Source organism: Stegodyphus dumicola, chromosome 4 (genome assembly GCF_044657685.1).
Source record: "Stegodyphus dumicola isolate Sdum_Otavi_A_Nest chromosome 4, ASM4465768v1".
Classification (NCBI taxonomy): Eukaryota; Metazoa; Arthropoda; class Arachnida; order Araneae; family Eresidae; genus Stegodyphus; species Stegodyphus dumicola.
Window position 1 is genome coordinate 169,597,132 of NC_140771.1, and position 13,668 is coordinate 169,610,799.

At 30.7% G+C, this 13,668-nt stretch overlaps 1 protein-coding gene across 1 annotated transcript in view; it reads right to left on the reverse strand.

The window, feature by feature from the left end:
* Mvd (mevalonate diphosphate decarboxylase) overlaps positions 1–13,668 on the reverse strand; it is a 47,474-nt gene that overhangs the window by 414 nt on the left and 33,392 nt on the right. The window contains exons 8-11 of the mRNA XM_035357491.2: positions 10,676–10,846; positions 9,776–9,898; positions 9,532–9,690; positions 9,158–9,223 (exon numbers count right to left, since the gene is read on the reverse strand). Of these exons, the coding sequence (XP_035213382.1) occupies positions 9,158–9,223; positions 9,532–9,690; positions 9,776–9,898; positions 10,676–10,846 (519 nt within the window). The remainder of the gene's footprint in view (positions 1–9,157; positions 9,224–9,531; positions 9,691–9,775; positions 9,899–10,675; positions 10,847–13,668) is intronic.

Below are 13,668 nucleotides of genomic sequence, written 5' to 3' on the forward strand. Positions count from 1 at the left end.
TAATTTTCAGCTTCCGATATAACGGAAATCGAGCTTATCAATATTACTAGTTAATAAACATCCACTCAACAAAATATCTATTTTTTTTTCCTCTATATAATTTAATTTTTTTCATTCATTAATTGAAGTACTCTTGATACAACAGACTCAAGAAAGCAATGAAGGACTTAAAAATGCTCTAACTATGACATTTGATATAGACAATGCTCAACATAACTATCATATATACAATGACCTTCAAAAAAAGATTACAAAGATTTATGAGCTTAAATTAGTTTGGTTTAGTTATTAATTATGACCAAATTCTGAAGGAGATTTAACAAACAGAGTGTTGAAAGTACAAATTTGATGTTAACAGGTGTTGAACATTTAAAAATTTAATTACATAATAATGAAACTTAACTGCTTATAAGAATCATTACCCACAGTTATGGTCAATGATTGTGCAGATAAATATAACACTATTTCTACTATAATTCACACAAATGGAAATATAAAGTACAGTAGGTGGTGCTTAAAGTGGTCACATTAAAAGTCAAGGAAAAAATATCTTTCAAAATAGGACTGGAATTTAATTAATTTAATATAAATATAACTAAAAACATATAAATAGACACTTTCATAATACTTTGCATATTAATTAGGACACTTTTAATATTAATTAGGAAAATGAAAATGTTTGTTTATGAACAGTACCTAATGTTTCTCGAAATTAGTTGACTGATGATGTACCCTTAATCTTAATACTTAGAGCACGTCCCTCATCTGAACAGAACTTGCCAATGTAAAATTTAAAATTAGGCAAAAAAAGCAGTCTTAGTTTGGCATAGATTTATCAGAAAATTTTTCTTTCATGGGAGGAAAAACATCTTGAGATATATTTTTATCCTGAAGAGGGACCTGTGTCTGATTGAACTTACCACCGTTTAGCTTAGAACTTGGCTTCTTCTGACATATAAATAGTTCTCTCTTATTGAGGTACACTGTGATGATGCCATCTCTCTCTTTTGCTGTATGTACGTATATATATCTATATATTATACGTATATATATCTATATATCTATATATTCATATAGATATATATATAGTACAAAGTCCGTGATCCAGACAGGTCGGGACTTTGGCTATCCCAGATTTTTTCAGATATTGGATCATCATATTTACGTATGCATCAATAGTGCTGCTGCCTTTTCCTTGCTGTTATTTCATACATATATGTTATGCTTCATTTTTGCTCTTGTTCGCAGGCTATCAATTTTCATCTATCTAATTAAAATGTTGATTAACATTATAATCTGCCTGGGCTCATTTTTCCTTCAATGGTTATGGGCCCAGGAACATTTCAACTGTGCCTAAGTAGACAAATACTTCTTTTAAAATGGAATTTTTGGAGTTTTGAGCTTTGAACTCTTAAGCCTCATCCAATGCAAGTTTTGTTAAGCCTTTTTTTTTTTTTTAATGGCTCCATTTTTTTTAGCTATGAGAGACTGTATGTTGCATTTGAATACTACAGAAAAGCTCAGAAAAGACACAATTTTGACAGCTGGAAGCTATGAATAGAAGCTGTATTGATTAAAAATGCTCACTGGGATTATACGACTGGTAAAGAAGTGAAACTGCTAAAGGAACCGAAGATGAAAAGAAATGGCAACAAGCTGATCAAAGAGCTCCCATAGACATAATTCTCATCATTAATTCTAGTGAACTGTGTCATATTGAAAAGTTGAAAGTATTGTGTGACATCAAATGCTGTGAGGATTAAACTCAAAGCTGTATATGAAACAAAGGGACCTGTGAAGAAGGCTACTGTATTAAAAACAGCTTTTGTTTAGAAAGCCGGATGAAAGTGAAATGATGTCTGAACATTTGAACAGTTTATCCGAAATAAGAGGATTGATAGAAACAGACACAGCCTATGATTTATAATCGATTCTTCTGTTCTACAGTATTCTAGAAAATTTTAGATGTGCTATCATATCAAGAGATGAATTAACTAGACCCAAATCTTTGAAAATCAAAGTGCTAGAAAAATGGGACGGGAAGTAAGGAAACAGAAAATATCTCAAGATTCATAAAATGTGTACTATACTCAAAAGAAGTCAAGAACAGAAGAAAAATGGTAGGTAAATTCAAACAAAAATTTTCCTACTGAAAAACATTATCGCAACTTGAAGGCATAATTACTGCTTAAAAATTGGGTACAAGGCATCTGAATGTAGACAGAAAATAGCTGATTGAAAACATGTGCAATCAAATGAGGGAAATCAAGGTTTTACAATGGATACTAGTTATGAAGAATTAACTAGTGTGGTATAAACATTGCTTATCAACAGACTTCTTCATAGTGCTTAGATAGTGGCTGTATATCTCACATGCAAAAATGACAGAAAGTCATTTTCAGAATTTCATCTTCAAATGACTTTCACAATGAAACTAGAAGTTGACAAAATATGTCTGCTATGTGTACCAGAGTTAAAATGTAATTTGCTGTCAACATCTAAAGCTAATGCAAATAATTTTTCAGTACTTTTTACAAAATGACATGCTAGAGTAATAGAACTGAATGGATCTATACTATTGCAGGTAATGGTGATCTTTATTATATATACATATCCAAGCACCAAAAGAACTGCTATAGTAGAAGTAAGTGATTTTGTTAAGTAGCATCTTAAAATTAGATCATTTAAATGAATCTGAATTTAAAAGATTTAAATCTGATGACATACTTAAAAATTTGAATTTAATGATAACAAATCTCTAAAAGATTGCAATGTATGTCCAAGGTAAACCTACTGTACAACCCTTTCCAAAAGAATCAAAATTTCAAAGTGATGAACTACTGAATATAATTCATTCAGATTTGTATGGACCTATGAAAGTCCTACCCAAAAGTGGTTCACAATATTTTGCTACCTTTGTAGGTAGTAAATCATGTTATTGCAAAGTTAGTTTTCTTAAAACTAAAGATTAAGTAAAAGAATGCATTCATTAAATATAAAGCTGCAGCCAAAAGTCATCTAAGAAAAAAACAAAAATAAAAATTCTTCCATACTAATAATGGTCTTGAATATCGCAAAGGAGAATATAGTAAGTATCTTCAAAACGTGGGATTAAACGAGAATTTTCGGCACCCATGACTACTTGATAGAACTTGACCGTTGAACACATGAATTGGACTTTAACTGAAATGGCCAAGTATTTGTTTTACAAAGTAATCTCTCCCAATTCTTTTTGACTGAAGCCTTGAATTGTGCTTTTTATATATGTAATAGTTGCCTGACTCGATCCCTGGGAGTAAGCAAGACACCAAATGAGTTATTTTTTGGCATCAAGCCAACTATTATACCTTACTTCGTATTCAGACGGAAATGTTTCATACTTAATAAAAGGCTTAAAGATAAATTCTATTCTTGATCAGAAGAAGAACATATTTTTGTAGGGTACTCAAATGAATTGAAGCATACAGGCTGTGATATAAAAATTCCAGAAAAATCGTTATAAGACAAGATGTTAAGAGTTATTGATGAATTTGAAAATAGTACTAACCCTGATAAAGATTTAGCAGTTTTATTTCTTGAACATATTCCTGATAAAAAGAAGGAAAAACCTTTGAATGTACAGCAAACATTGGCTAATGAAATAACAAAAGACATCTTGTATATGGCAGACGCATCAGCCGAGTCAACTGATAATGAAGATTTCGAGTCAAGCAATACATGAAATGCAGATTAAAAGGAGGAGGGGTCAACCAAAGAAAACCAAGCATGGGAATTCAGGAAGATCAAAAAAGGTGTAACACAATGTAAACATAAAAAAGGAAGAAGCACAAACTGCTGAAGAAGACACAAATCCGACATTAGAAGAAGCATTAAATGGAAGTTATGTTGAAGACTAGCATAAGGGTATGCAAAACAAATATGAAGTACTTTTTAAAAATGGTGCATGGAAATCGTTAAAATGACCACAAAACAAAAAGGTAATAAGGTGTCCCTGGATTCTTAGAAAGAAATAAAATGCAAATGGAACATTTCAAAAGAGAAAAGCTCTATTAGTTGCCAGAGGATTTCAGAGTTCGTACACATTTCTGCACACGGAAATTAAGTACTTTTAAGGACCATTAATGAAAAAAATTAAGGACCTATGAGCAAATGGGACCTGAATAAATTCAATTAAAAATATTATTCTATGCCTGATTTTTCACTTTTGTAACATCATCCTAAAAATAAAATAGATCCCTAAGTAGTAGTATGCATTATTACTAAACATGAATTAACTAACATAATTATTAATAAGTTTGAGAATAAAATAAACTTCAAGCAGTTTATCAAGTAGCATTAAATATTTTACACTTATAATAGGTTGGACATATTTGAAAGAAGATAAGTGACATTTATGTTTTACTAATAGTTAGCTTTATGTTGATTTTTTTTGTCTCATTTTGTCATATACTTGATCAGTCTAGAGCAGAGATTCTCAACCGGTGGTACACATAGAAGCAAAGTATTTTTAACTATTTATTTCAAAAATTAAAATCCCAACATCCTGATCAGAATCTGATCTTAAAATCACCAAAATGTTGACAAGTCGCCAAATTTAGAACCGTTTAATAAAAGAATTCACATTCCCAAAAACGAAAATTATTCAAGAGATCTTTATTACGAAAAATGAATTTCGAAATGCTTACGTTTCACTTCTTGCTTAGAAACTCGAGTATCCCATGGTTGGTTTATTAGATTACGGCAAAGCACTTGAGGGCTATCTGCCTTAAGGGAGGGATGCCTTTGTGGAGGACTTTTTAAGGGAAACTGGCTCATATACACGTTACACATGGGGAAAACCACGAAAACACCCATGCAGCCAGCCCGTTCGTGCGATTGTAACCTCGGACCGAACAACAAGTGTTCAGCGACGTTACCACTCGGCCGCTGTTGGGGCCAAGTATCCCATGAAACTCGAGTAAATATTAGAAATAGAAACAAATTATAACCCACGAACCCATTCAAAAGATAACCATATATGTCAGTGAATCGCCAAAAATATTCCTCCAAAATGCTAATTCAAACTCAAAATGGCAGTCGTAAAAACAGACAAATTCCAGATGATTAAAATTAAGGACCTTCTACTGATTTTGACCAAAATTAAGGCCTTTAAAGGACCAAAAATCGATTCCAAAAAATTTAAGGACTCTTAAGGACCGTACGAACCCTGGATTTAGAATTGAACATGGAATCAATTTCAATGAAATGTTTGCTCCAGTAGCCAGAGCAAGCTCTATACGAATTGTGACTGCATACAGTGCTGAACGAGACCTTATTCTATATCAAGTAGATTTTGTAATGGCTTATGTTAATGGAGATTTAAAAGGAATTTTCATGGAACAAGCTACAGGTTTCGAAGACCAAAATAATCCTGGTATGTTTATGCTTTGTAAAGTCTCTCTATGGTTTGAAACAAAGTGGAAGATATGAAAAATTAGACAAAAAGCTCAATTCTGAATTACAACCATTACAATCAGATAAGAACGAAATATTTAAAAAATATAGCGAAACTTTATTTTTAAGAAATTAATAATCAAAAATTGACAAACATTTTATCTCACAAAAGTCTCTGTACACTTCAAAAAAAATCTTGACATAATAGTAAATATTTTCATTTTTTGTTAAATTAATATTAGTAGGATATACTTTAGCATCCACAATAGCTTTTAAACGTCTGGGAATAGATTTTATAAGTTGTTTTGTAATTTCTGTATCAATTTTCATCCATTCTTCCATCATGGCTGTTTTGAGTTTGCTTTTCGTTTTGATGTCGTGTTTTCGTACTCTACCTCCAGCTCTTTCCAAATGTGTTCTAGGGGGTTTAAAATCTGGCGACTGAGGTGGTGTTTTCAAAACCCACGGACAATTATAGACACTACAGGCGAATGTTGAGAGCCGTATACTTAGAATCGTTATCATGATTAAAAATAAAGTTGTTTCTAATACCCAAATTTTGGGCTGATAATTTTAAATTGTCTCTTAAAATATTTAAATAAAGAGAATGATTCATTATGCCATCAATAAATACCAAATTACCTAGTCCTGATGCTGTCATGCCCCCACCATACAAGAACACCACCGCTATGCTTAACTGTTCCAAATACGTTCTTAGAATGAAGTTCCTATTTTTTTTTCCTCCATACAGTTATTCGACCATCGGAACCAAAAATGTTAAATTTGCTTTCGTCAGCAAATAGAACATTATTCCTATTTGTTTCAGGTGTATTTATCATTGATTTTGCGAATGAAAGGCTAAGCTTTCTGTTTTTCTTACTAACAATTTTTTTTTTTTTTTTTTTTTTTTTTTTTTTTTTACGGGCAGACGCCCATGTAATCCAGCTTCTCTAAGAACTTGTTGATAAATTTAAGGTGAAATTGAAGTAGAAAACTTTGCATTAAATTCTGCAGAATCTTTTACAGCACTCAAATGTGGGTTTTTCACAATTTTCTAATAATAAATCTCTCATCACGTTTAGTTAACTTTCTTGGTCAACCTTTTCTTACCTTATTTTCAATCCAATTTTCTTCTTTGAAGCGTTTTATCACATACTGCACTGTAGAATGGGATAAATTAACTAATTTAGTGATATTTCGAATTGATTTAACACTACTGTGGTGAAAAATTAACAATTTTCGAATACTGTTTGTAATTTCTTTATGACTGCGACCCATTTTTCAATAATAAATCGAATATTATGAAGTAAACAATAAAAAATTACAGTAAACGATTTTTTAAATGCCACCACAATGCAAAAATTAAAAAATGCAGCAAACGGTAATTCTAATTTTGATTTTATCCAAAAATATTTCAGTGTACGAAGACCTTTGTTAGATAAAATGTTTATCATTTTTTTATTATTAATTTCTTAAAAATAAAGTTTCGCTATATTTTAAAGATATTTCATGTAATTTTGTTATGGTAATAGATTATAGATCTTATTATTAAAATCTCATTCAGAAAGTTTACTTTTAATTAATGGATAGAGCCTATTTCAATAAAAATCATAAGTGTACGAACACTTTTGGGAGCCACTGTATATGGTAGAAGGCGGTTACAGAGCTGGTGTGGCAGAATTTTTAGAATTTAGTGACACACTGAACATTAAAATCTAGAAATGGCAAAACGTTTAGAAGTTAGAGCAGGTATTAGAAGCAGAATTTAGAAAGGCACTAGGAAGCAGAATTTAGGATCCACAGAGTGCATCAGGTGAGAAAATGCCTAGTGCCAGTTATGTGTATGATGCATTAAGACATATTAGATGAATCTTTTAAATTGCAAGTTTTCAATTTCTTTATTAAGAAAAAAATCCCTTTCTTTAATGCCTGCCCATGTGATATGATTAAAAGCATTTTTTATATTTTCCATGCTTGTGTCTACAGAAAATAAAAGGAAGATAAACATGTTAAGATTCCAGTAAACATAATATTTGAAGTAAAACATTCAAAAATAATGTTTTCATTGACCTTCCAGACGTTCTCCAAAAAGTAAGAAATTCATTGCAAACTTTCTGTAAAATACATCCATTACGTGTTGATACCATGGAGACAATTTTCATGTTGTTACATATTTCTCTAATCTTCTAGAATCGTGGGTCTATAAATCTTGCCTTCAAATCCTTCTAAACTTTCCAAGCTGCAATGTCTAAAATCCTAAAGAAAAATTATCCTTACCATTTCTGTAACAGCAAAAAGCTAGTTGGAAAAAAAAAGGGAGGGAAAAAGTGTAAAATTAATTTTATATAGAAAACTGATGCATATTCTGAGACAAATGCAACCCTTACTATGAAAAAGTTAAAAAGAAGACATTTTTAATTGATTACATAACTAATTTTGCTTTTTCTAAGAAGAGCTGTTTTTAATATTGTTCTTTATAGCATTATACCTTGTTTATTTTTTAGATTCAAAATATTGTACGATAAGTTGCCAAAATAAAACTTTATAATATGACAGCAAAAAATAAAAAATGTTTTATTTTAATTTTATTTTTTAAATATAATTTCAATATTATTTTAATGAACTTTATCAATGCTACGATGCTTTAAAAAAATCGTCGAAAATTTTTCAGATCTCGGAATTAAAAAGTTTCTATAGAAACTCATCTTAAAATGCCAAAATGTTGAAAAGTCGCCCAATTTAGAACCGTTTAATAAAAGAATTCACATCCCCAAAAGCAAAAAGTTGTTTAAGAGCTCTTTATTAGAAAAAAACGAATTTTGAAATGCTTACATTTCACTTCTTGCTTAGAAACTCGAGCATCCCATTATTTATATTAGAAATAGAAAATAATTATAACTCATGAACCCACTCAAAAGATATCCATATATACGTCAGTGAATCAGCAAAAATATTCCTCCAAAATGTTAATTCACACTCAAAATAGCGTAAAAACAGATAGAAATTTCAGATGATTAAAATTAAGGATCTTCAGCTGATTTTGGCCAAAAAGTAATTATAAAAAATTATCTGATAGAAACTGTTTTAATGTAGATCTTCATGAACAAAAAGTCACACCATTCATAGGGTTAAGAACAAAATAATAATATAAAGGTAATTCATAAATAATATTCATATATTATTTTGTTAATGCTAATAAACAGCAAGGAGATTGATACAATTAATTTTTTTATAAAGATAGTGAGTCAAGTTAGTCATATGCAAAGCATAAGAATATGAAACAAAATTTTAAACAACAAGAAAGTATCCAGCTATTGAAATTTAAAAACATTATACATTTTTTGGTCATTTATTCTTTTAACAAAATGCAGGAAAATTTGAAAAAAAAAAATTAAACATATTTTGAAAGAACAAATAACTTTTCACACAGGTACTGCAGTTTTAAAATGCTATGGAACTTGTTTATGCAAAAATTATATCAATACTAACTAAAATTATACTGATTACATTACATTACTATCCAAAAGAGATTGCCTGCTAGAGAATTCAAAAGAGAAAAGTTAGAAGAGAGATTTGGAATTTAATGGTTACAAATTTATTTTTTAAAAATTTTCTAAATATGTAAAAAAAATATAATGCAAATTATGTTTTTAATTATATTAATATCAAGCATAAGAAATATTAAGTTTAATGAAAATGAAAAAAATTGCATAACAATATTTACCTCTGTATTTATAATATACTGTATTGAATCCGGCTGAGGAGAAATTGGAATACTACTTAGAAGTTCCTAAAAAATTTAAATAATTAAGAATAGATGCAAGAATTACACAAAGTATTAAATCAGGTTGAGAAGAAATTAGAATACTATTTAAAAAGAGCTGAAAATTAAAATAATTCAGAAAAAATGCAAGAAATATACATAACATATTGGTAGCACAATAGTAAAAAACTCATAAGAATATTATTGCACTGTCAAATATTTCTTTCGATAGAAGTTCACTACTTTTCCAAAATTTTCTTTCAAGAAAATGCTCCGATTTTAAGATTTTACATACTTAAAAATCCATTAAAGATGTCACAAAAGAATAATTATACCTCAGAAATATCACATGGAGAAACATCCAATCCTCGAATAAATTCATTGTCATCAGTAGATGAAGGAAATATATTTTTAATTAATGAAATTACTTCTGGTACATCCTGTTTCAATAAGAAAAGGCAGGCATTGGGACCAGCATCAAATGTATATGCAACCTAGAACCCAGAAAGAAGATAATAAAAACTAATTTTAAGACACTGGTTAAAAGAAAAACATTTCTTTTCAAATGAGCTGACTTACCTTATTTTTGTGGTAAAAGTCATTGTATGCATGAACTAATTCCATGATCACATATGATATAGAATTTAAGTAATGTACAGGAGGGAAAGTATCAAGGCATACAGCATGAAACTGATTACTGTCCTATAATTCAAAACAAGTGTAAATAGCTATATTCTGATAAAGGCTTTTAAAAAATGAAAAACTGTATCAGCAATTTCAATTACATAATCTTCAATATTACCAACTAGTACAATTTTCTTTCTTAAAATATTTTGAAAATTTAATATTTTATAGAAAATATATAACATACACAAATGCAGTACAGTCAGAGTTAAATAAAACTCAGCTTAACTGAAATGGCAAAGAAACTATCAGTGAGTTAGCAAATCATGAACTAGTCATCTTAATCTTAGAATGAATAGTCATCTCCCCCCCCCCAGTTCCTGAATCTAATGTTATTACTCGTCAAATTCGACCTGTCCATCTTGTTCTTCACCTACTGCATGAAGTAGATAAATGTCATTTCATGACATCTTGACAAGATATCTACAAAGTCAGAGGGGAAGGATGTAACAGAACTATTTGGATGTAACAACTATTTTATCAAAGGCCATCTAGTGGCAAGGATAACAACTTACAGCAGTCGATCTCCAACTGCAATGAGGATAGGTTCTCTATTATGTCTCTGTGACCTGAACATTAATTCTAAATTTTAAATGTTCCATTTTGGTGAATATTTTCTTTGTAACTGTCTCTGTGCTTTGTTAATATACACTTTTAGAACTAGCTGCATTTGTGTTTATAGAAAAATTCTTACAATATCACATATTTGAAAGACTAACACTTAACTTCCTTTATATGAAAAATGAGACATTAATATGAAAATGCATAGATTGACTTCATCATGAAATAACTTACCTTCATTGTGATTTCAGCAAATTTTTCAAAATCTTTTAGCAAGATTGCTTCAGTTATTGCCTCCACTCTGGCAGGTACAATATTAGATGCCCTATATTTTAATAATGAGCTTGTCAAAACACTTTGTTTCATGCCTGTAGTACTGCTTATACCCTTTTTGTTAGCATTAACCTATAAATATAAATGTACATAAAATGTATTACACGGAAGATTCTCCTTGGACTGTGATGTCCAGAGACTAAAAATGAGTATCTCTAGAAACAGCACTGCTCATTAGGTGTTCATGATCTACCATCACTAATACTTATGAAGTAAAAAAAGTGAAACTAATTAATAGTAGACATTGATATTTTAGACACTGTACTCGATGTACAAATGCTGACATCAAAAACTGCCGTAGTTAGTGAAGGCAAATACACATTTGGCAACTAGCTACTGAATACACTGCAAATCAAGAATAATCACATTTAAGTGCACAGTTCATTGGACTCTACTGGATACAGGACTTCCTAGCAGATGCCCCTCTCATGTGTCTCTCTTACACTGGAAATGGACTCTTCTGGTACATTTGCTATTTTTTAGGGAGAATTCTAATTATACAAGCATAGTATACTATACATAAGTAAGGAGACACATCTCTGGGTGAACCATGGACAGTTATCTAAGTTTCATTGCCTTTTTAGCGATTGTTTAAGGTGGTGATGATAATTTTCTTAAAAAGCTATTGCAAAGATTTGAATAAGAATAAACAAAGATAACTACAGTTAGTTAATTTATCAGAAGTGTCAGGCAGAACAAAATTTCAACTATATAAACTGTTTACAGTTTTTCTACACATGCATCTTCTTATAAGAACCAACAGCAACTTCTCTCTCTTTAGATATATATGTGCAAATGATAAAAAAAGTTCTGAGTATGACACATATGATGCTGATATTGGAGACATTTTTCAATTAGATGCAGTTATGGCTATTTGATACATGTCGTTATTTTCAGTATTTACGAGGGCTATCCAGAAAGTAGATTACGTTTTGGAATAAAAAAATAAACAAAGTATAGGAAACAAATTTTATTATATACAGATGAAAGCCACACTCAAATACTACTTTTCTACATAGTCACCATACAAATTAAGGCATTTATCGTAGCGATGTACGAGCTTGGAAATTCCTTCGTCGAAAAATTCGGCCGCCTGCGCCTTCAACCACTTCGTTACCTCTTCTTGCCTTCCATCTTGCACAAAACTTGTGGTAACCAAGCTTTTCGCTGATGATTTCGTGCAACAAACTTCGCGAAATTTGTGGAAAACTCAAAGAAAGTTCCGTTATTGTGAAATTTCGATTTTCACGGACTTTAGCATCGACTTTTTCGAGAAGTTCGGCGGTCACTATGCTGGGTCTCCCACTTCGATCTTCGTCGTGAACATTGGTTCGGCCATTTTGAAATCTTATGACCCACTGACGCACTCCACCTTCAGTGATAATGTTGTCCCCATACACTTCACGAAGCTGCCGATAGATTTCTATCGGTTTACAGTTTTTTGCAGTCAGAAACCTTATTACTGAGCGCACCTCGCAGCTCGCGGGATTTTCAATTAACGCAGACATTTCAAACCGTCACAGTATCTGAACGGAGCACAGCACGAACCTCTCACTAGCACGGCTAGATGCAGACTGAGCTGCGCAACGCTCTGACCCCAAGATGGCCGCGCTAGCCCCGCCCCTAGCGGACACAGACGGAAACGTAATCTACTTCCTGGATGGCCCTCGTATTATTTGCATACAAAACACAATAAAGCAATACATGCACAGGATTCATATAACGACAGAACTGGTAAAAATGGACATCAATGTTAATGATATAGAGAAGAATGATGTTAAGATTACAGTATTAGATTAAGAATAACAAAGTTATGGCTTTATTTTCTATTGATAAACTAAAAGCTTTAGTTTACAAATTGATCATTATTATTGAATAAAAGATTTCAGTTAGATTTTTGCTAATCATTCAAAGTTCTTCATGCAATATTCCTGAAATTTGTTTTAAATTTCAGCTCCAAAACTTCAATTAGTTATAACCAACTTTGCTTAATATGTCATAGAAAATATAATTAGATACTTCAAATGTCCTTGATTGATAAGAAAAGAATATTTACACTATTATATACAAAGAATATAATATGCAAAAAGAAAGCTTTATTAGTTTGTTTGTGTAGACCACAGGTAACTATTTTTTGTGTATAGTACACAAAAAGTTATATAATATGCACAAAAGTGCATTCGCAGTTCAAAACACAGCTGATATGTTAAAATATGGCTGTGTCATGTAATAATCTTCTTGAATAGCAAAGTTATGGTTTCGCTTTGTTTATATTTTTAACTTTAATTTACAATTTGAATATTATTACTGGATAAAAGATTTCAGTTAGATTTTTGCCATTATGTAAGTACATGTATCATTAGCATCATATAAGAATCATGTGAAAGGCACTAATTTTAAAATGATACACTTAAGAAAGAATTATTATCAGCATATTATGAATTTCAGAACAGAACAAGGGGACAACCAAATTAAAAAGTGGACTTCGAGGCTTTTAAAAATTAAAGTTAGAATTTTATGTTATAATTCAGGTAAATTTAACTCACAGCCTTAGCATGTTTTTTGTTTTTCATATGTGGCTCTATTTTGTATTCTTCCTTGAATATTAAATTAAACAGGCGATTAGATGTCTTCAGACTATGCAACTAAGCTTCAAAATTTAGTGCTGTAGGGTGAGGATTTATAATCATATTTCAATCTAAAAATTAAGATTGGGTGAAAATGTATTTCCAGTAAGTGTATTTTAAAGTGGCTTTGCACAAATAGATATTATTGACATTACACATAAAAGTATGCATACTTATGAATAAGCTTACATATTGATAAACTGAATATATAATATTTCATCAACAAATTTTCCTACACATTTGAAATATAAACATTACTGTGCTAAG